Source organism: Helianthus annuus, chromosome 12 (genome assembly GCF_002127325.2).
Source record: "Helianthus annuus cultivar XRQ/B chromosome 12, HanXRQr2.0-SUNRISE, whole genome shotgun sequence".
Classification (NCBI taxonomy): Eukaryota; Viridiplantae; Streptophyta; class Magnoliopsida; order Asterales; family Asteraceae; genus Helianthus; species Helianthus annuus.
This window is the reverse complement of record NC_035444.2, coordinates 72,743,983-72,767,941: the sequence shown is the minus strand read 5'-3', so window position 1 is coordinate 72,767,941 and position 23,959 is coordinate 72,743,983. Positions and strand designations below refer to the sequence as shown.

Below are 23,959 nucleotides of genomic sequence, written 5' to 3'. Positions count from 1 at the left end.
CGACCATAAGCTGGTCAATGCAGAAAGTCAACTAAACGTTGACTTTCGGACTCGAAAAGCGAATAAAAGAGCGAAAGAAGACTTACGGAGGGTCCCCGAGTGCAAATCAAGACCAAATAGCTCAGGTATGAAACAATGGTTTCAACTTAGAGCTTCAAGATCTGATTTTGTGATTTTTACACTAAAGGGGGGGGTATTTATAGGAAAGGTGGAACCGTTAGGATCGTTTTATCGAATATCGTGCCTTGATCCCGTGCGTACATGTGTCCAGGGGTTAAATTCAGTGAACTTGACCCTTGGCCCTTCATTTGGGTGAAAAGGCATCGCCCTTTGATCGAACGAAAGGCCAGATTCTGCATTAAATGCAAAATCTTCTGTCAGACATGTTCACGCGGCCCGCCTCATGTTTTGGGCAATCCTTACGCGGGCCGCCTGGCCCCTCTGATCTGCACCACTTGCAGAATTTACACTTTTGGTCCCTGTTGCGTGTTTAAGCTATTTCCAGCCCTTCTAAGACCTGTAAAGCCATCTTTAAGGCCCTAAAATGATGCCTAAACATTGTGGACATGAAACATGCCCAAAAATATGTCGGATGTCGGTTCGTTTGGCCGTACGATCGCGATGTTCGCTTAATTACGACGGAATGCGCATAAGCGTGAAAGACGATCCAAATGACGCGACGAATGGATTTTTCTCATGCCAAACACTAAGGCATAATATAAGGATGCTTACATAAATTTTTGGATGTCCGGATGTATTCAGAACGTAAGTTATGCGCGAAAGTGCAAACTTATGCACTTTTTGACACTTTTAGTCCCTGAATGATCCAAAAGTTTGTTTTAGCATACCAAACCCCTCAAAGCCTATTTCTAAGCTATGTAAAGGATATTTATGGTATGTTTAACTTATGGACATGTTCCGGAATGTTCGTTATAGTTCAGATTGGTATACTTTCGCAGTTTGTCAAGTTTAGTCCCTGTAAGCGAATTAACTTGTTTTTGCTATACCAAAGCCTTCAAAACTTATTTCTAAGTTATGTAAAGGTTATTTATGGTACGTTGAGTGCATGTTGATGTTCCGGAGTATTTGTCGCAATAAACTGAGTACGTTTACGCACCAGTTTGCGTATAATGCTCCAGAAAGCGATGTAGAGTTTGAATTTGAACAATAATTGATATGTGCAAAACATACACATATTTATACAAGATCCCAAGTATGAAATACAATATTTCATCGGCTTGGTATTTGTTTGATGGTCGCGGTGGCACAGGTGTCACATTAACGGACCTAAAGGCGCATTATTTTTGGAGACAATCGTTTCCCCTTTCTGATAGAAAAATTTAATTAAATTGATACTAATTCATCTTTTGTTTATCGAACTATGTTATTTGTTTCAAGTTCTTGTGTTTTATCTTTTCCTTAGTTTAATAATAAAAGAATTAAGTGTATTATGTTTCACGTTTAATTATGTCAAAAAAATTGCTGTATTAAATTACATATTTGGACGGCCCAATGATAGTTTGGACTGCCCAATGATAGTTTACAAATTAAATTTGTCGGCCAGTATTTGTTGGTATATGTGATTTTGGATTATTTTTTATAAAGCGGCCCAATCAATTTTTATAAAGCGGTCCATTAACCTAGTATAATTACATTTTCTATTACTATAATACCATATGTCAATAAAAAATATATTATTCAATTTTACTTATATACGTTTACACAACTTTCCTATTTAACTTAATATTTGTATTAGTAATTTCAAAGAGTTTATACACAATTTATAACTGTGTATCCAAAAATACCCCAATCTTTTCAAAATGCCAGTCAAAGCTGTAAACATATTTCAATTTAATAATTATATTTTTTTTTCTGTTTTCATTTAATTAATAAGGTTTAAAATAATACTATCATACTAAATGAGATTGACTATATCTATATACATTTTACAAAAGTTAACGGGGTTTATGTAAATATGTTTTTAATCCTTTGCTATCTGGACCGAATATCCAGGCTATTACAGAGCATTATTAAACATCAACAAATATCACTTTTCAAATCTTCATACAATCATCACATAGAAATATCTTCACCATCTCCAAACATTATTATAATTATATTTCACTCTTAACCTAAAAGTTAATAGTTCCACATGAAACCTTTAAACACTCATGGAGGCCAAATTGGAATATTACTAAAACCGAATAAAAGATTTTGTTAGGAAGGGAAAGAACACACTAATTAGTTTACTAATATTATCTATGTATTTGTATTTCAAATATAATTTTCCCTATCCCGGGATGTTCCCGGGTGATAGCCTAGTACATATAATAAAGGAAATCAAATTTGGGACACGTGTCCTTCTATTGTGCAATTGGTTTTTGCTTTTGGCGCACAAATTTGCGCTTCGTTTTCCGGATCCCGAATACCCGTTTATTTGGCCCAAATATTACACAAAACCCATATTCTATTCATCCATTCTCACCCAAAAACCCTAGACAACTTCTCCTCTCCCGTTCATCCATCTGCCACAACCTAACTTCTCCTCTCAAATCTCTAATGTCGACGATGGTTTAAGCACCATATTCGCTGTTGCGCATCATCCTAACCCACCATTTCCGCCGCTGTGCATCGTCCAATCCCACCATGGCCGCCGCTACACATTCTCCAAACCCTATATCTGATACCGTAGCACTCTAGATAGGTATGTACGACGTCGTTTTGTAATAATTATGCTAGACCTGGCAAACGGGTCGGGTCGGGTTGGGTCGGGTCATGGGTCAAGTCGGGTTCGGGTCAAAACGGGTTCGGGTCGAAACGGGTTAATTAAAATAAGGGTTGTTTTGGTTCGGGTCGGAACGGGTTTGGGTCGGAACGGGTTCGGGTCAGAACGGGTTCGGGTTGAAACGAGTCCGGGTCAGAACGGGTTTCGGGTCGGGTTGGTTTGGTTTGGTTAAAAAATGTTTTTTTTTTCTTTTAAAAAAAGAGAGATTGTACATCAAGTGACAATTTTGTCGGGTTGAAACGGGTCCGAGTCGGTAGTACTAAGTATAGTGTGTGACTGTAGCATTGATCTTTGCTTTGATTTCGAACTGTAGAAGGGAAAGATATTCTTTGATTTGATTTCGAAGTGTAGAAGAGAAAGAAATTATGTTTGTGCTTGTTGACTGATCGATAGTACTAAGTATAGTGTTTGACTGTAGTATTGATTGGTGATAAAAAAAGTTGCAGCAAATGTGATCATTATTAATATCTTGATATTGTTAGTTGTAGTGATCGTTGTTTGATCTACCGAAGAAGAAGTTTTGTTAATTGTTGCGATGATAAAGTTAGTCTGAATCACGAAGACGAAGTGATAAGATTGTAGAAATCAGCGATTGATCAAAATGAAACGGTAAGGGTCGAACTGTTCGCGTTGAAACAGTATGCGTCGCAACGGTTCGATTCGAAACGGTACTGGTCGAAACGGTACGGGTCGAAACGGTACTGGTCGAAACGGTACGGATCGAAACGGTTCGAGTTGAAACGGTTCGCGTCGAAACGGTACGAAACTTGTCCCGACCCGAAACTAGTCTCATGCGGAAACTCGTGTCGGCCCAAATCCCGTTGCAATCCGAAACCGTCCCGTGAAGAAACCCATGTCGGCCCGAAACCCGTCCCGAACCGACCCCGTTCCGATCCAATACCTGCGTCGTGCCGAAACCCGTCTTGGCCCGAAACTCAATTTGAAAGGACCGCTTCGTGCCGTAAGTCGTCTCGTGCGGATACTTGTGCCGGCTCGAAACCCATTCCGATCCGAAACCTAACCCGTTTCTTTAAGACACTAACCCACATCGACCCATTTCTTTAATGTTGTCGACCCGTTTTGACCCGAAAATAACAAGATGGAATTTCAAGTGACCCATTGTGACCCATTTAGTTAAAATATCTTACCCAAACCAACCCATATAACTTTAAAAGCAACCCAAACTGACCCACTTAGAAGGCTTTGGGTCAAGATTCCCCCTCTAAATTATGCTATTGGTTTGTTCATATTTTTATTTAGTTACTACATTAAATCGTTTTAGGCTTTCAAAAAAGTGTAAATAAGTTCATATCTTTATTTTAAAAATGTGTAAATAAGAATGCCAGGATGTACTTTGAGTTATCTTTAATCTTTTGGTTCCCCGTTACCTTTATATTGTTTATATTTATTGCATATATTGTTCAGCTTCTGAGGCCTGCAACAAAGGGATTGCCTAAGTTATTTGTATTGGGCAATCTGAGGTTTGTCTATTTATTTATTTGGGCAATCTGAGCATGGTGTTATTTATTTATTTGGGCAATTAAAGCTTTGTCAATATTCATTTAACCGAAAATACTGCTACACACCTGTTACATTAACATCACATTAATGTCTTTATCCTAATTTTCATTGATTCCATTCTCTGTTATCTCTTTGTCTAAACAAAGTTGCCTCATGTAGAAGATCAATCGAATGGATGAAACGAGGGAGTGCGTGGAAGACGATTAGTCCTATTTTGTAATCTACCAAATTCTTCGTCAATCGCTCGATTCCTCTAATTACAGGTAAATTTGATCTCTTAGAATTGATCTCTTTCCTTATGTGTTTGTTTAATTTGTAGAGGTCATTCTAGGCTATCCTAATGTGTTCGATACTTTTTTTTTAATTATTGACCTTAGAATGGAGCAAGAAATGATTGAGATAAATTCAAACAAAATGCTGGCATGCTAATGTATATGCAAGTAAGACAATCATATTCCATAAATGTTTTTATTAAATCAATAGATATATATGATAGCATAACTGCATAAGTATTGTAACTAATTAGTAGATAATGCATGATTATTTTTTATTTTTTCAAAATATTAAAAAATTCTTTTATAAAAGTTGGTAAATTCTCTAACTAATCAAACCTATCACAACAAAAAGATGAAGAAATCTTGGAACAAACTAATTTATAATTCGATTTCCCTTCAATTCTCCATTATTTATCTCCTATTATTTTGGGATTTGGGTTTGTTATCCATATATATCTTCTATATGGATTCCCAAATTTAATTCCACATTTAATCAAATCTATCTATACATATAATAAAAGAAACCTGCTTCGGGACAGGTGTCACTTAATGAGGGCTTCTTAGACCCTTTTTCCCGCTCAATGCTGGAAATATGGGAACTGGGTTATGTAACCGGGTCATACGGCAAAACCTGAAGAGGGAAAATGTGGATCGAGAACAACAAAAATTCAGGTCTGTAGGTGATGTTAATGAATTGCCTTAAATGCATACCAAATAAATATGAGTTTAAATGTATTATAGCAACAATATCTTCGCAGAAAATAACCATGAAACTAAAACTTACATTTTAATTTGTTAACCCGCATGTATAGGTATCACAAAGGTCTTATCAAGCTTGAGTTTTTAATGTGTTTGTTAAATTCATCGGTGTCACCAAACGACATGTTCAAAATTTATTGTTTTCTATCTTCGTATGCTTTTTAAATTAAAAACAACTATAGTGTTTGTTTTTAAACCGCTAAAGTGTTACATGAATCTATGAAGTGTTTTCAAAATTAAAGTAACTTTAGGCTTTTTTGACATTTTAGGATATGTTTTATGAGCTATATCGTTTTTATTACTCAACCCCTTGTAATACACGGGAACATGTTTTTTGAGTCATCTGATTTAAGATTAATTTCTACTTTGTGTATTAATTTCTAGAGTGTGACACTTTGCTATATGATCATTCTACACTCTGCTCATATGCCTAGAAAGTACTATATCTTTACATTTTTCTTTTGTTGTTTGCAGGTGGATCCTAATACAAAGAGGTTAAATTTACAAGTTGTAAGTGTTGAAGTTGACAATATAGGAGCAGTGAGGTTCGTTTAATATACCATTATTTTGTCAATATTTGGAATGTCAATAACCCATGCACAAATACGAGCCAAAGTTGATAAAAATGACGGGGAGACTAAAGTTGGTAGGTGTACTCCCCATGGGATTATTTTGTTTAGAAGTTTTTTTTATTGTTAGTTATTTTTATAAGTTAATCATTTTTAATTGGATGTTTTTATTGAAGTGAGATTGTATGCTTTCATATGGGAAGGGGATGCGGCAGCTAAGTGACAAACGAGCTAAGACTCTCCATTCATTTATATTGTTGAAGCATTTTAATTAAAAAAAGTTACAACGGGTCATTTCCTAATTCAAAAATACAAAAATGGAAAAATGGAAAACTATTTCTCAACGTGTTTAAGATCAAAACATGTCAGTGCTTTTATATGTATCCGGATTATATTTGTAGATTCACTTTGTCACTGGACTTATGTAATATATTTAACTTTTTGTTATACACTTTTACCTTTAGTTTAAATCAAGGCATTAAACATTCAAAGTATTGTTATGTGTTAATACCGTGTGTTACTTGTATATTAGATAATGATGGCGATTTTAAAAACAAGACAACCAATGTGGTGCATAAGGAATCTTTTAGTGAAATCTGAATCATTGGTTGTATTTTTTAGGTATCATGTGTGTTTTTAAGTGTATTTTATTTATATTAAATTTATTTACTATTAATCTTAATCTAAATTGAACAAATTTAAAGTATTTTCATTTGTTAAACCGCGTGTACATGCGGGCTCTAGCCTAGTAATATAATATAATAATAATAATACCCATCACCATCAATATTCTCAACGAAACCCTTTAATTCTTTCAAGATTTGGTCATGAAATTGATTTCTTTTCGTCCGATTATTAATTGGTTTTGAATAACAATAATAATCGGTTAAGGTTCAAGGGTTATTATATGGGTTATAAAACCCAAGGGTCGTGATGGCGCGTGCACGACAGTTAGGGGTGTTTAAAACTATCCGTATCCGAAAATCCATCTGAAATATCCGAAAATTCAGATATCCGAATTTTTCGGATTTGAATAGTGATTGTGATTTTTTTCGGATATTTCGGATATCCGAAAATTTAATTTTTTTTTTCGGTTATCCAAATATCCAAAAATATCCGAAGTATTCGAAAAATATCCGAAAATATCCTAAATATCTGAAAAATACCCAAAAACTTATATTCAGATATCCGGTTCCGAATATGAAAAAATAATAATAAATAAAAATTTAATAAAAGTTGGATTTTCGGATATCCGATTCACTATCTGATCGGATATCCGAATCCGATCCAAAATTTTGGATACGCATTCGAATAGTAAAATCTGGTCTCCGAAAATTTCGGATATCCGGTTTTGAACACCCTAACGACAGTAGCGGTGGCACATGCACCAGGCATCCTCTGTTTGTTTCGTTTCTGTTATGTATTTCATTTGGGGTTTTTATATGTTTAGTGGCACTAATTTGGGTTATGAGAATTCAGTTGGTTGTCAAGAGGATAATGAAGGGTCATGGGGATTGGAGTTTTTATGGTTCCAATACTCTGATGAAGATGAAGTGTTGTCCAATCTGAGATGATGTTGTTACCATACATCGTCAGAGGTTGAAGGGTGATGGTGGCTGTTGCGGATGAGGTTGAAGATGATGGTGGATGTGGGTGGTTCGCTGTTCATGAGCCGAGCCGAGCCAGGCCAAGCTCGGGCTCGGCTCGATTATAAACTGAGCTGGCTCGGCTCGGATGTGAAACCGAGCTGAAAATCTAAGCTCGGGCTCGGCTTGGTTTTAAACCGAGCTAGCTCGGCTCGGCTTGGTTTGGCTCGATTTTATAAAAAAAAACTAATATATACCTCTTAAAATTTAATAGCCTAAAATATTATTCAATAATTTAAAAGAATATATTCAAAATAAGTTCAACCTAATACAATTCAAACCAAAATCAAGTTTAACAACGCAAAATAAGTTTTAATTTCAATAAAATACAATATTAGTTCATTAGTATGGTAATCTATCTTCAAATATGCCATAAATATCAAATTACAAACCTATATACATGTAAATAATAATCAGTTTTTTTGTAATATATTATAATGTATATAAAATTAAAACTTATTATAAGTAAAATAAGTTGAGCTAAACCGAGCCGAGCTACAAAGCGAGCCGAACCGAGCCAGCTCGGCGAGCCGAGCTAGGCTCACTTTCTAACCAAGCCGAGCCGGCTCGGCTCACTTTTAAACCGAGCCAAATCGAGCGAGCTTTTTCCGAGCTAAATCCGAGGGAGCTTCGAGCGAGCTCCGAGCCGCGAGCTTTTTGAACAGCCCTAGGTGGTTGCATGTGGTGTTGGGATGAAGAAAAGGTGGGTGGTGATTTAGGTGGGGTCCACTTAAGTTTAATTTGTCTCTAAATGTTTTATTTATCAGTTTTATAATATAAAGGGTATTTAGGTAATTTCACACACATTAAACACCCAAAACTAACCTCCATCCACGTTAGGGACTATCCGAGAACAATTGTGCAAAAGTTGAGGACTATAGCTGTAATTTTAAAAAATGTAGAGACTATAGGTGGAAATGGAGGAAATCACAGGAACTATCCGGGCACTTTTCTCTAGATTCTGAAACATGTGAGTAAAAAACTATCCTTGTGTAACAAAGTAAAATACTATCAAGTATCAAATGAGACCATGAGGGTCGCTATACAATTGAAAACATGAAAAAAAAAAAAAGCAAAAGATAAAGGAAAAAACAGAAAGGCCAATAGCCAGCTGCCATGCAATTAGTTGGCACTGTTCATCCATGGTATATGTTATTGATATAATATAATATAATATAATCTTTTTATGGACGACGCCTTGCTCACGGATTTTGAACGAAAATAATGAGTTGGACTCTAAAAATTCAATATTTTACATTACAAAAAAAATAGAAATTTTCGATAAGATTGACACTACAAAGCTAAAAGACAGTGAAGGCCAATGACCCCAATGGCCCATGAGAAGCTCCGCCAATGTACAGATTTGTCCCCTACCACTCTCCACTATATAAAACGGGCACTCCAATAGATTTGTTTCATGTAAGAATGTTAGAGATGATCTAAGGGCATACATATTAATAGTAGGAGATTGTGTGCTGTTGGGAAAATTATTTATTATAACTTAAAAATTTTAAGGTTTAGCTTTTGGAAGAAATAAATTTTGGAATGTAGTGAATTGATACATTTGGTTAGTTGAGTAAAAAGAAATTTGGTTTTATTCTTTGACGTTAAATGCGTTGTTTACAAGATTCGTGTGAGTCTCAAGTACTTCTTTGAGTAGCACGATTATGATTGTAAAAGCTATATCATATTAAATCAATGCTACTAAAGGAGTCATTAAAATATTGGGAGATATGTTTTGGCATGTGTGATCAACATTGGTGGTGGGGTTGAGTGATACATTTAGCGTTTGTATAATTCTCCTTTGACAGTTGTTGTTGTTCGAGTATTAAACTTCGGAAAATGACATGATGTTGAAGATGATTTCACAATGGCAGGGGTGATTTCATTTTTGAAAAAGAAAATTGAGTCTAAAGTTTATTGGACCATGAGTGGGTTAGAAAAGTGGCTTATTACTTATAATTGTGCATGAATATGAATGTTATATGTAATACTTTCATTTAATGAGGTCACGGATATGCATTTGGATATATGAAGACTGATGAAAAAGCTACTTCGAATTGAAGAATCAATAGCAACTCTTCACTAAAGTTTAAGTGGTTAGGAAATGCAATGGAAGCATAGAAGATTATATGACTCTATCAGTCGTATCACGAAATAGAATTAAATCGAGTTAATTGCTCGGATGGTCCCTGTGGTTTCAAGTTTTTTCACGTTTAGTCCCCACCTTTTGAAAATAGCATGTATGCTCCCTATGGTTTGTCATTTTGTTACTCGGATAGTCCCCCAACATTTACTCTGGGGACTATCCGAGTAACAAAATGACAAACCATAGGGAGCATACCTGCTATTTTCAAACTAACTAACATCTACTCAGGGACTATCCGAGTAACAAAATGACAAACCATAGGGAGCATACATGCTATTTTCAAAAGGTGGGGACTAAACGTGAAAAAACTTGAAACCACAGGACCATCCGAGCAATTAATTGGAATGCTGATTATGCTTTGTAACGCTCCGCTTTTTGTAACTTTTCGTTTTTAGAAAGTTCATCTTGTATTTCTATTTTTGGAAACTCATTTCCTTTGTAATCGTATTTCGTTTCAAGCCATTGTAAATCCAAGACCTTGATTATAATAAAATAAATCTTTTATATGAAATATACATCGTTTATACTTGATTACGCGTTGATACCTCCTTACGTTTGATACACGATACATGATTCTCATAAACGTGGTTTTAATTCGCAAACGACGATCGTGTATTCGTAATTTAATCATTTTTTTATGTGCAAATACTACCCACAATACATAAGCAACGATTGTATACTTGTTTTAATACCTAAACATAAATTCTTGATCAAATCATTTAAACATACTTGCAATCATGATTATTTATCACATATTTAGTGCCTTAGAACATGTTTATTATACAATTTAGACCTTGTTACATGTTGAGCATACCTTATCACTTTAGATTATATCATGTAACACATTAAATTATTACAATAACCAACTAATATGTCAAAAAAAAAAAGAAAAAGAAATTAAAATTTGAAGGCTGAATAACAGCCTTGCGGCCAAGATTCAACCCAATACTTGCATCTTTGACCTTGTCTCATGATTGAATAAACACTACACAACATAAATACATAATATAATATGTGCTACAATACATGTCTTAGATTGTTTAATAAAAATAATAATAAAGAAATAAGCTGCCAAAAGCAGCGATCGGGACTTTTAAAACAGCATTTAACTTTTTTTTTAATGTTAAACCCCCAACTAATCAGAATTAATAGCAATTAACTAAACCCTAAACCCTATAAATACAACTTATATTTAGCCTCCTTAGACCATGTGTAGTGGAAGGGGAAGATAATGCCCCCACCCGGTCAGCAAAGAGGCATTATTGGGCGTTTTCTAAAATGGGTGTAGTGGGGATGGGGCATTATTGGGGCATTAAATAAAATAAAGAAAAAAACCTAAAAAAATCTTATTGGACAAGGAGATGAAAGATGAAAGATGATTGGACAAGGAGAGGGGGGCAAGGCGTTTTATATAAAACGCCAAGGGGGCTTTTTTTGACTTTTTTTTTAAACGCCCTATGTAATGGGGCATGGGCGTTTTTGGGCGTTTTTTTTTTTTTTGAATTTAAAAAAAAAAACGTCCCACTACACATGGTCTTACCACTTTTACAACTCTAAAACACTCTTAAACACAACTGAGTTTTCAGCAAGTTCATCAGAAACTTCCAGCCATAAAAAGTGAGTATTAACTCACTTCACTTCGATTTTCTTCTCATTTCTTTCTACTTAATCAACAAACATCATCATTCTCCGGCGGCTAGTCCGAAAAACAATTCCCCTGCTCGAAGATTAACCATTCTGACACGTTAGATTATCACAATGTTGTGATATCTTTTAAGTATCGGCAATACTGTTGCATCTCCAGACGCTAATCCTGTTAACCGACTTTACAAAGATCCGATACTCAAACCCTAAGACATCAATCTGGTCACAATCTTAAGAGTTTGAACTTCCTATGATCACAAACTAATGAATCCAGATTTTATTCATCCCTAGACAATCTGAAGTCGGAAACCACTCGAATGCTGTTGCATGTCACGAATTTTAAAAATGTCGGAATTTCAATATATTTTATGAAATTTTTATTACCCCTCGTTTTTGCAAATTCTGACTTCTCTAAAACATATCACTGAATTTCCCCCTCAAATTAGGCAATTCAGTCCTCTATTTTCACCGAAAAACTCCAATATGGGGAAAATGTGTCATTTTGGTCCACAAAAGTGCGTTTTTCATCATTGCGGATTTTTCGATTTGGCCCATTAATAGTCAGATAACTCAGATGATAAACATTCTGCATAGGTATCATAACTACCCCACTATCTTCAACAATATGTGATCGTATCATCAAATCTATTATCTGAAGCTCCAGACGGTGTCCCCGATCAACTTGAATTTGTCGGTAAAATCAGGAAAAAAAAATTTCAATCACCAATTTTTTTTTTCAACACTCGTCTCGTCACTGCAATCAAAAAATGCCTTTTTTGGCTCATTCGTGCGAATGGAGTAGGTCCATTCGTGCTAATGAGATGATTTTTAGAACGAAAAGGTGTCTTCGTGCGAATGGGATTGATCCCTTCGTGCGAATGGGATTGACCCTTCGTGCGAATGGTACTGATCCCTTCGTGTGAGTGGGGTTTCCTTTGTTCGAACACTGCAGATCACATTTTTCGATCCAAAATCTTTCTCTCTATGAATTTCATGATGATACTTCACAGATATGGTCGAAAATCAATTCTGAATCTAATGATGTCTTCAATTTCAAATTCCATCAGTGAATTGACCTTAAATTTGATGTTTTGCGTCTAAAACCCCCTAAAAACCCATAATTCATAAGCGTAGGCGATTCAATCTAGTGTTAGATCGATTGAATCGGTACTGTAGCTCTGATACCAATTGCGAGGACCGTTTTGCTCCTAAAAATGCTCCGACCGACTCAAATAGTCACTCCGTAATGTGCGGAATCCATTAGAAGTGATGACACACACAAGAATTCACGTATAAACACTCGTTTCTATTGATTGAATGAGATTATAGAGTCGTGAAACGATTTTGGTAGAGCTTCGCTTCAGAGATGCCAAAGTTACAAATGAACACACCAAGTCCCCTATTTATACTAGAAGCCTCTCGTGCGAATGACCTAGGGACGACTGGACGATTCGTGCGGAAGGACATTTGGCTCCCTTCACACGAAGGACTCCTTCGTGCGAAGGGGCTTTACAAGATAATCCCGACTCATTCGACACACTATTCTATACAATTAAATAGGACACGGCACGTAGACACAGGCTACAGACATAATGCACTCACAATTGTACAGACTTATAATTACATGTTCGGTTCGGTTTCAGTTATATTGGTTAAACAAAGCTTCATAACCGTAACCATAACCAATTAGTCAGTTATATGAAGTTTCTTAACCATAACCATAGGTTATGTCAGTTATCGGTTAATAGTGGTTCGCTTATGTCGGTTATGGTTCGGTTATTGGTTATGGCGGTTATTTTTCTCACCCGTACATTTGGTGGATTAAGGTAATGAAAGATTTGATCTAGGCATTGTGCGATGTTTCTAGTTTGAATCCCAAGCCCACCCAGGTTTTTGTTTCACTGTGTGTGGTGGCACAACAATGACTGTCAAGTGGTAGCCGACGATATAATTTCTCAATGGAACGCCTAAACCAAATTTATGTGCAACAGAGATGGGATATCCTAAGACCACCCGTAGTGGGGCATTATATGGCATTATTTTTGAAAAAAAAAAAAAACGCCCCCTCCCCCATTTCATAGGGCATTATAGGGCATTATTTTTGAAAAAAAAATGGTTTAACGTTATATATAAAACGCCTAAAATGGTTTGTGGAATGGTTGACTGGGTTTGACCCACCAATGAGAAAATAATTTGTTTTTTTTTTGTTTAATGGTTGGAAGGGGCATTATCAGACATTATTACCACTACGCCACTTTTGCAATAACGCCCCATACTGACTGGACTGTCACGTGTCAAATAATGCCCAATGATAAGAGCGTTATTTTATTTAACCAGTACACATGGTCTAACACAAAAAAGTTGTTAAAAAATATGAAGAAAGTTGTCGTTAAAAAATATGAAGTGTCACACACACCTCATCTCCTATCTCCATGACGTCATGCATGCCACGTCACACATAAGTGGGTCCAGAAGCCATAGTCAATTGCAAGTTGCAACTGTACTTTCCACAGCTCTTCCATTCATCCTGAAGCCAAAACCCTCTCACCTTCCTCTCTGTTCAGCCCCTAAATCCACAACTCTTTTGTTCTCAACTTACAAACAAAGATGAACATCTGTTAGGTTAGGTCTCAAATTTGAACCTTAAACTTTGTTTCAGATATGTCTGTTGCAGAGCTAAAAGAGAACCACAAAGCTGCAACTGAAACTCTCAATTCTCTCAAACAACGGTTAAGAGATAGAAGGATTCAGCTTCTTGATACAGATGGTATGTTATGTTCAATTCTTTGTTTTGGATTTCAATTTATATATGTTTTTTAATGTGCCTTTTAGATTTTTTTTTTTTTTTTTTTTTTTTTTTTTTTTTTTTTGCAGTGGCAGGTTATGCAAGAGCGCAAGGGAAGACTCCGGTTGCTTTCGGGCCGACGGATCTGGTATGCTGTCGGATTTTACAGGGGCACACTGGGAAGGTGAGATTTTTAGTTTTGTATTGTTAGTTGGTTCTTGGTTTTGGATGTTGACATTATTAGTTTGTTACAATACTTGTGTTATGGATTTGTAAGTAGAATAACTATATAACATACCCTAGGTTGTTTTCTATTTATAGTGCTCAGAAAATCTGGATCATTGGATGTGACCCTTTGAGGCTTTGACCTATTTATAGCTATGATCAATTGAGCAACACCAACGATAACCGTACCCATGGTTTTAAAATGCGCCCCTCGAGGCGAAACGGCCAAAAAACGAGTCTGAGGCCCGCGTCATGGGGTTTTTATTGTATATGCGCCTCAGAGGGGCTGAGGCGCTAAGAAAGACTGCGCCTCAGGGGATTTTGATGGTTGTTTTTGATGTTTTTGACTTTTTGTGTTAGTTTCAAGCACTTCATGTCTTTTTATGTGTGTTTTTGATGATTTTGATGAATATGATGATGAAATTAGTTAGTATTATTATTTTTATAATATATATAATTTTTATATTTATTTATTAATACCGCCCCGGCCTTACACCTCGTTTCGCCTCGAGGCTTGCACCTCGTGAGGCGAAGGGAAAACGCCTCGAAACTCGTTTCCGTTCTTTTAAACCTTGACCGTACCCAATATATCTCACATTTTTTTATTTTATAGCATTTCCTTCTGTCTTCTATCTGTACAAAAAAAATTTCCACCATTTTTTATTTTTCTTTTTTTTTTGGGCTTATTTTTTGATCTCAACATCAAAATGGAACTCAGGTATATTCACTGGACTGGACTCCTGAAAAGGACCGTATCGTTAGTGCATCCACAGATGGAAGATTGATAGTTTGGAATGCTCTCACAAGTCAGAAAACACACGCCATTAAACTCCCATGTGCTTGGGTTATGACATGCGCCTTTTCTCCAGACGGTCAGTCGGTTGCATGCGGTGGGCTCGATAGCGCATGTTCCATCTTCAATCTCAGCACATCACTCAACAAAGACGCAAATTTACCAGTATCAAGAACGCTTAGCGGACACAAAGGTTACGTGTCGTGTTGTCAGTACGTTGTTGATGATGGTACTCGCTTAATCACCGGTTCCGGTGATCAAACATGCATGTTATGGGATATTACTACGGGGTTAAAAACATCGGTGTTCGGAGGGGAATATCAATCCGGGCATACGGCAGATGTTTCGAGTGTGTCGATCAATGGGTCGAATTCAAGAATGTTTGTTTCGGGGTCGTGTGATGCAACGGCACGCCTTTGGGACACACGTATGGCGAGTCGAGCAGTGAGAACGTTTTATGGTCATGAGGGGGATGTTAATTCGGTAAAGTTCTTTCCGGATGGAAATAGGTTTGGAACCGGATCAGATGATGGTACTTGCAGGCTATTTGATATTAGAACCGGACACCAACTCCAGGTGTACCCGCCACATCAGCAGCAGCAGCAGAAGGGTGATAGCAACATCGCTACTCCTAATGTGACCTCTATTGCTTTCTCGATATCGGGGCGTCTGTTATTTGCAAGCTACTCCAATGGTGATGTGTTTGTATGGGATACACTATTGGCAGAGGTAAGAATTTTTAAACGTACGTTTAACATGATTAAACGTAAGTAGTTCAATAACACGACATGTTTAACACAAATTAAGTATAAGCAGTTCAAGACATAATAACCACAATAAAATAAAAGTTTACAAAAAATTGCAATCCATATGATCGTTAAAGTAAAATTACACATAATAAGGATGATTTTATTTGGATATATCTAATTATATATAAAACTATGTCCTTTTAATAAATGGCCCATAAGTCCATAACCGTGTCGTGTCAACCTCTTAACCAATTTTACATGGTTAGTTAAATTTGTTATACGTGGTTACGCAGGTTGAGCCCATTTAGACGCGTTTTATTTTATCATGTGATTAACGTGTCGACCCATTTATGACCAGAATCCATTTATCCCAAACACTAACTCGAATAACTTCGTGTCGAGTCATGTAGTGTTATCGGATTGATTCATAGATGGCGGCCAGCTCTACGCATAATGTTAACGACTGTTGTTGCTCCGGCATTTGAAGTTCAGGATATGTTTATAAGCAAATGTTAATGCATGGATCATCAATCGGTTTAAGTAACGTGTTTCTATGATATAGGTTGTTTTAAATCTTGGAACTCTCCAGAACTCACACGAGGCTCGTGTGAGCTGTCTCGGTTTGTCTGCTGATGGCAGTGCCTTGTGCACTGGTAGTTGGGACACGAGTCTCAAGGTTAGCCCAAATTCTACCATCTCGTATTATCTTATGCATATTTGTAGTCTGTGATGCGTATATTTAAACTTTTGACCGTAGATATTCTAAAACTTTTTTTTTTTGTTACTTGTATATACAGATTTGGGCTTTCGGAGGGCATAGGACTGTGATATGAATATCTCAGAACACGCTGTGGTAAGTGGTAACTAGTGACCCCGATATGGATCTTTTGTTAACAAACGTTTGTTGACCTTGTGGAATGAACATAAACAACTAGTTGGGGTACAATAAATAAATAGTAAATATTATCGTCTTACATTGAATTAGTTGTTATTGGTATGTGAAAAACCCTTCATCTATTTAATTTTAATGTTACTCTTGTATGGTCGCGATACAAAATACATCCCCTGGATATATATTGTATCAGTTTGATTTTGTTATAAGATTTGACATAAAAAAACAAACTCATTTAGGAAATGTCATAGAAAAGTTTGTAAGACACTTTGGTCGGTAGAAGTTAAAGTCGGTTGGTAGTTATGATAGTTTACCGATTGTTTGACATGTTGGTTCAGTTCTGTTTGTACATGAAGGAAAACAGTAAACATACCTGTTATGGCCGACAGGGCAGTGGAGAATCCAGTGAGAGAAGACGACATGGAGTTCGACATCTTTGTCAAGGTGATCTGGTTCCTCCTTAGGGTGCTAACTGATGATGGGGACTTAGAAACCGAAAAGGGTATCGGTTAGGAGAGGAGGTCAATGTGATGATGTTATGGCTAATGGGGTGTGTGAATTGTGTAACTGAGTAACCCCTAAACCTCCACATAATTCTCCTTATATAAGCACCCAGGAGGAAACCTAATTAGTTAATAAGGGTAATATGGTCCATCAACAATTACCAACTAATTATTTAATAGGTTCTAATATATTTTGATCTCTATAATGTAAATGATTATGATGGCTATAGATTAAATATTAATATGTAACATATTTAATCTTACATTCTCCCACTTAGCCGAGTAATCATTTACTATGAGTATTAGATAAGCCTGATCAGGAGTTAACACTCATTTTAGCCTTAAACAAGTACTATAGCAGAGAAATACAGCCGTTGAATCATTATGCGACTCAGGACCCCCATTAATCATACTATAGCCTTAATTTAAAACCTAATCGTCATGATCAAAATACGCGTAAGCCCTTTGTTTGACTTGTAACTTTATTATATGCCATTATACCGGTTGAACATATTCTAACAGACATACAAAATCAAACTTGAGGAAATTTCATTAATCATAAAACATAAGCTAGTACAATATGCTCAAATAAGGTCTTTACTAAATCCCATATTCTGAACATGTTCTTCGTAAACCTTAGGAGGGAGACCTTTAGTCATCGGATCCGCAAGCATATCCTTAGTACTAATATACTCGATACAAAGATTATTTTCCTCAACTCGTTCACGTACAAATAGATATTTCGTATCGAGATATAAACCAGCTCCAGTCGAACTGTTACTGTTCGAGAAACTAACGGTAGCTGAATTATCACAGTAAAGCTTCAATGGTCTAGAAATGGAATTAACGATTTTGAGTCCAGTGACCAGGTTTCTAAGTAACATTCCATGACAGGTTGCGTTATAAACAGCAATGTATTCTGCCATCATTGTGGAAGTTGTGGTCAACTGTTGTTTATGACTCTTCCAAGAGATAGGGCCGCCTGCTAACATAAAGATATAGCCCGAAGTGGATTTCTTGTCATCTTTGCATTTGGCAAAGTCAGAATCAGAATAGCCCACCACTTCTAAATGATCACTTCTTCTATAAGTCAGTTTATAGTCTTTCGTCCCTTGCAGATATCGAAGTACCTTCTTAGCTGCTTTCCAGTGATCTAGGCCAGGATTAGTCTGATAACGGCCTAGCATTCCAGCAATATAATCGATATCTGGGCGAGTACAGACTTGAGCATACATCAAGCTCCCGACTACTGACACGTAAGGTATCTGGCTCATTTGCTCCTTCTCAACCTCTATTGTCGGACACTGGAATGAACAGAAAACATCTCCTTTAACTACTGGAGCGACGGAGGGTTTGCACTGTTGCATGTTGTATCGTGTAAGGACACGATCTATGTAGGCCCTTTAGGACAATTCTAAGATCCCTTTGTTTCTATCTCGGTGAATTTCGATGCCAATGACGTAAGAAGCATCTTCGAGATCCTTCATGTCGAAGTTATGCGAGAGTAAACGCTTCGACTCATGCAACATGTCTAAACTATTACTTGCCAATAGAATATCATCTACGTAAAGGACAAGTATAGTAAAGTTACTCCCACTCATCTTGAGGTAGGTGCATTGATCCACTTGATTCTTCATAAAACCTTGTTTCTTCATGACTTCATCAAACTTGAGGTACCATTGACGTGATGCTTGTTTTAACCCGTAAATGGATTTCTTCAACTTACAGACTAGATGCTCCTGACCCTCAGGTTTAAAGCCTTCAGGTTGTTTCATGTAAACATCTCCGTCCAAATCTCCGTTAAGGAAAGCGGTTTTAACGTCCATCTGATGCAGCTCTAAATCGAAATGAGCTACTAGGGCCATGACGATCCTTAATGAATCTTTACGAGAGACAGGTGAAAACGTCTCTTAATAATCAATTCTCTCTTTCTGAGTGTAGCCCTTTGCAACCAATCTCGCTTTGTAGCGTTCAACGTTCCCATTCGGATCCAGTTTTGTTTTGAACACCCATTTGCATCCTACGGGTTTGACTCCGTTGGGTAATTCTACCAAATCCCAAACGTCGTTTTTCTTCATGGATTCAAGCTCATCAATCATTGCTTTATTCCATTCAGAAGACTGATCACTGCTAATGGCTTCATTGTAAGAGATAGGATCATTGAGCTTTCCGGGATCCATTTCAGTCAGGTAGGTAACATAATCATCCCAATTAGGAGGCCTTCTTTGCCTGGATGACCTTCTGAGTGGATTATCGGGTACAGCGTTGTCTTGGTTTTGAGCGTTTTATGTGCCTTCGTCATGAGGTATAATGGGTTCTGATTGTGGAGGTGAATTTGGAGTTGGTGCAGTAGCTTCAGGTACAGTAGTTGCATTGGGTACAAGAGGAGTAATCGGAGTAATGGTAAGCGACGAGTCTCTCTCCCCCCCCCCCCGCGTCTTGTACTTCTTGCAATTCTTCGTAAGGGTTGGTACTGCTCCCACTGACCTTGAAATCCTCCAGGAACGCCGCACGCTTGGTTTCAACAATACGGGTGACATGGGAAGGACAATAGAAACGATAACCCTTAGAGTTCTCAGGATACCCGATAAAGAAACAGGTAACTGTTTTAGGGTCAAGTTTCCTTAGGAAAGGATTGTAAAGTTTTGCTTCAGCAATGCAGCCCCATACTTTCATATATTTAAGACTCGGTTTCCTTCCTGTCCAAAGTTCATAAGGAGTTTTAGGGACAGACTTAGAAGGAACTCTATTGAGTATATGAACAGCTGCTTTTAACGCTTCAGTCCAGAGGAATAATGGTAAATTAGTGTTGGCTAACATACTACGCACCATGTTCATAAGGGTACGGTTTCTTCTTTCAGCGACACCATTCTGCTTAGGTGTACCAGGCATGGTGTATTGGTTCACAATCCCCTGGCCCTTACAAAACTCATAAAATGGACCAGGAGCTTGACCCACATCAGTATGTCTTCCATAATATTCACCGCCTCTATCTGATCTCACAACTTTAATCTGACGATCTAATTGCTTTTCAACTTCAGCCTTATAATCTTTAAAAGTTGTAAGAGATTCAGATTTCTCCTTAATAAGATACAAGTACATGTAACGAGAATAATCATCAATAAAAGTGATAAATGAAGTATGTCCTGTTATGCCAGCGATTTGGTAGGGACCACTAATGTCAGTGTGAATGAGTTCTAATAAATTAGAGCTCCTAGTGGCACCTTTCTTATTCGCTAATGTCATTTTACCTTTAAGACATTTGACACATGTTCCAAAATCAGAGAAATCGAGAGGAGGTAAGACTTCATCCTTTACAAGACAATTTAATCGTTCTTTTGAAATGTGGCCTAAACGCTGATGCCACAACATGGATGAAGTCTCTAAGTCTCGTTTCTCTTCCATCTTTGTGAGTGATTCATTAATGTTATATGACAACAAAGATTTGGAAAAGTTATCTTCTAGTTCTAATCTATAGAGACCACCATCCAGAATGCCAGTACCATAAAGAACAGAATCATAATGGATAGAGAGTTTGCGATGACCATGGGAAACAATAAAACCGTCCATGTCTAACTTTGGTCCTGATACAAGGTTCCGAGTTACCTCAGGAACATATAAGGTATCATAAAGTTTAATACATAAACCAGTTTTCATAACTAATTGTAATGTTCCAATGGCCTTCACTTCTAATTCTCGATCATCCCCAACCTTAAGCGTTCTTTGGTTTCTTTCCAGCTTCCGGATTGAAAGGAATCCCTGAGTAGAATTGGTAACGTGAACCATAGAACCAGAATCAAACCACCAAGAATTAGCAGGAACACTTAAATTATAGGACTCAAGTATCATAAAATAATCGTTACCTTTCTTAGCCAGCCACTCCTTGAAGTCAGGGCATTCCTTCTGCATGTGTCCTGTCTTTTTACAGAACTTGCAGCGGATACTGCCTAAGGAGTTCTTAGAGCTGTAAGGTGCACTTGTATTATGATTAGGATTAGGCCTTTGGACTTTTGAAGCATCCTTCCTCTGATAATTGTTCTTCCTTTTCTTAGAATTGGAGGTAGTGAAGTTTGCAACATCAGTATGGCGATCCATCCTCATACGCTCTTCCTCCTGTGCGCACATGGCGACCAGCTCACTCATCGTCCATTTTTCCTTCTGAGTGTTGTAATTGATCTTGAATGCTTCAAAGGACGAAGGAAGCGAAGTGATGATAAAATGAACAAGGAAACCATCACTGATTTCCATTTCCAGCCCCTTCAGCTTATTGGCCATGTCATTCATCATCATGATGTGCTCGCGAATGCCGCTCCTCCCATCATACTTAGTAGTCACCAGCTTGAGAATAAGGGTACTAGCGTGTGCTTTAGACGTCCCCTTGAACTGCGCCTCCACAGAAGCCAAGTAGGTTTTAGCATCTTCAGAATCAGGAATAGCTCCCCTGATAGCGTTGCTTATGGACTGCTTCATAAACATGAGACACATGCGGTTACACCTAGTCCACTTTTCATGAAGTATCTGCTCAGCAGCAGTACTCTGAGTGGTAAGGCCCGCTGGCTTATTCTCCCTTAAAGCATAATCAAAATCTAGCAGCCCAAGCGTAAGCATGAGAGCATCCTTCCATGTAGCAAAGTTATCACCAGTCAAAGATGGAATCCCTTGATTGGGCGCTGATAGTGGAAATAAGATGAGCAAGTTATGATACTAAGGAAGAAGTCCTAATATGATCTATGGGCACGTTAAACTAAGGCAGGCAAAATAATGACCATTTTACATTATGAAGCTGTGATATTGTCTATTACTAACATCAAAATAATAGACTTAGTTAAAAAATTCTACTTAAATGAAGACAAAACAGCTTTGGCCAGAAGTGTAATCATTTAAGCATATGTGCAAAGTGGTTGTAACAAATCAGCTTTGGCCAGAAATTGAAACAATCACTTTAGTTATGCACTTGCTAAGTATGCCGTCTATGAAAGAATTAAATCAGCTTTGGCCAGATATTAAAACATTCATGCTTATGATGCACACTTAACATAGCTTTCGTAATACTTGAATGATAAGTAGATGTATCAAGTCAGCTTTGGCCAGAAATGATATATCAAAAGCTCATTCAAGTTAAGCTATTCTGGTTTTGCAAAACATTATCTGATTCTGATTAATTAACTAAGTAAATTACAAAACCATTTATTTAATAGCAAACTACCCGTTAGCGCGGATCGAACTTGTGCGATCAGTAAGGCCTTGTGCGATCCGTTATGCCTTGTGCGATCCATTATGCCTTGTGCGATCCATAAGGCCCAAGTAAACTTGTGCGATCAGTAAGGCCTTGTGCGATCCGTTATGCCTTGTGCGATCCATTATGCCTTGTGCGATCCATAAGGCCCAAGTAAACTTCTGCGATCAGTAAGGCCCAAGTAAACTTGTGCGATCAGTAAGGCCCAAGTAAACTTGTGCGATTATTAAGGCCTTGTGCGATTATCTTATGCGATCAGATCATCTCTTATGTGATCTGATCTTGTGCGATCCAGTTGTTGTTTATGGTTATAACAACTGAAAATTCGAAATTTATGAATTGTGATAGAGTTTCCTATTATAATATTGATCTATTTTTATCATAAAATTTCGAAAATCATAATTGTTTATCTTATTAACATATTTCGAAAATCCTTATTAGAAAAAATAGATCAAAAATCAGGAAAACATATAACAATTCAAATCATAATCCAAAACTTATAGGATATTTCGAATTTTAACTAAGAACATGATAAACCCTAAATAATTAAACATGAATTCTGGAACCCGAAACCTGAATTTTAAGACTTCTAAACAGATTTCGGTTGTAAAACATAAACCCAGTTAATTTCGAATGAGCATATGCTTAATCTTTTTCCGAAAAAACAATGATTTCGAGTCCATCTTCATGACCCGAAAACGGCTGTGATAGTTTTAAAGGTACAAAAAACCGTTTTCCAAGTTTGAATCCCAGAATTATGGATACGAAAACAGAACTGACTAATCAACATATGCTCTGATACCACATGTTGGTTCAGTTCTGTTTGTACATGAAGGAAAACAGTAAACATACCTGTTATGGCCGACAGGGCAGTGGAGAATACAGTGAGAGAAGACGACATGGAGTTCGACATCTTTGTCAAGGTGATCTGGTTCCTCCTTAGGGTGCTAACTGATGATGGGGACTTAGAAACCGAAAAGGGTATCGGTTAGGAGAGGAGGTCAACGTGATGATGTTATGGCTAATGGGGTGTGTGAATTGTGTAACTGAGTAACCCCTAAACCTCCACATAATTCTCCTTATATAAGCACCCAGGAGGAAACCTAATTAGTTAATAAGGGTAATATGGTCCATCAACAATTACCAACTAATTATTTAATAGGTTCTAATATATTTTGATCTCTATAATGTAAATGATTATGATGGCTATAGATTAAATATTAATACGTAACATATTTAATCTTACATGACAATGGTCACAAGTGTTCAGAGAGTCACCACAGGTTACAGTTACCTTTAATGGCTTCTCAAAGGGTTACATAAGGTGACCGTCTTGTCTTGTGATTGTTCTTATAGTTATTGTCGATAGCAGTTTTATTTTTTAAATGTTCAAAGCATCTCGAAAGCTCTTTCGTGGCCACTACGATC

General features: G+C 37.0%; 1 protein-coding gene and 1 long non-coding RNA gene across 5 annotated transcripts; both read left to right on the top strand.

Annotated features, from left to right (window-relative positions):
* Positions 1 to 2,419: 2,419 nt before the first annotated feature.
* On the top strand, positions 2,420 to 6,358 carry LOC110899156. 4 transcript variants are annotated; one of them, XR_004874199.1, is made up of 6 exons: positions 2,420 to 2,704; positions 4,466 to 4,569; positions 4,684 to 4,746; positions 5,121 to 5,253; positions 5,815 to 5,986; positions 6,086 to 6,358. It is a non-coding gene; the product is annotated as an uncharacterized LOC110899156 (long non-coding RNA). The 4 variants fall into 4 exon arrangements; XR_004874200.1 differs by lacking the exon at positions 5,121 to 5,253 and having other exon boundaries at positions 2,422 to 2,704; XR_004874201.1 differs by lacking the exons at positions 4,684 to 4,746; positions 5,121 to 5,253 and having other exon boundaries at positions 2,426 to 2,704; positions 6,090 to 6,358.
* A 7,492-nt stretch (positions 6,359 to 13,850) lies between these two features.
* LOC110899157 (guanine nucleotide-binding protein subunit beta-2) lies at positions 13,851 to 16,937 on the top strand. Its single transcript, XM_022146029.2, has 5 exons — positions 13,851 to 14,115; positions 14,223 to 14,317; positions 15,077 to 15,880; positions 16,463 to 16,576; positions 16,698 to 16,937. Exons 1-5 carry the CDS (start codon positions 14,010 to 14,012, stop codon positions 16,731 to 16,733), a joined length of 1,155 nt encoding a protein of 384 aa, XP_022001721.1. The 5' UTR covers positions 13,851 to 14,009; the 3' UTR covers positions 16,734 to 16,937.
* Positions 16,938 to 23,959: the final 7,022 nt, after the last annotated feature.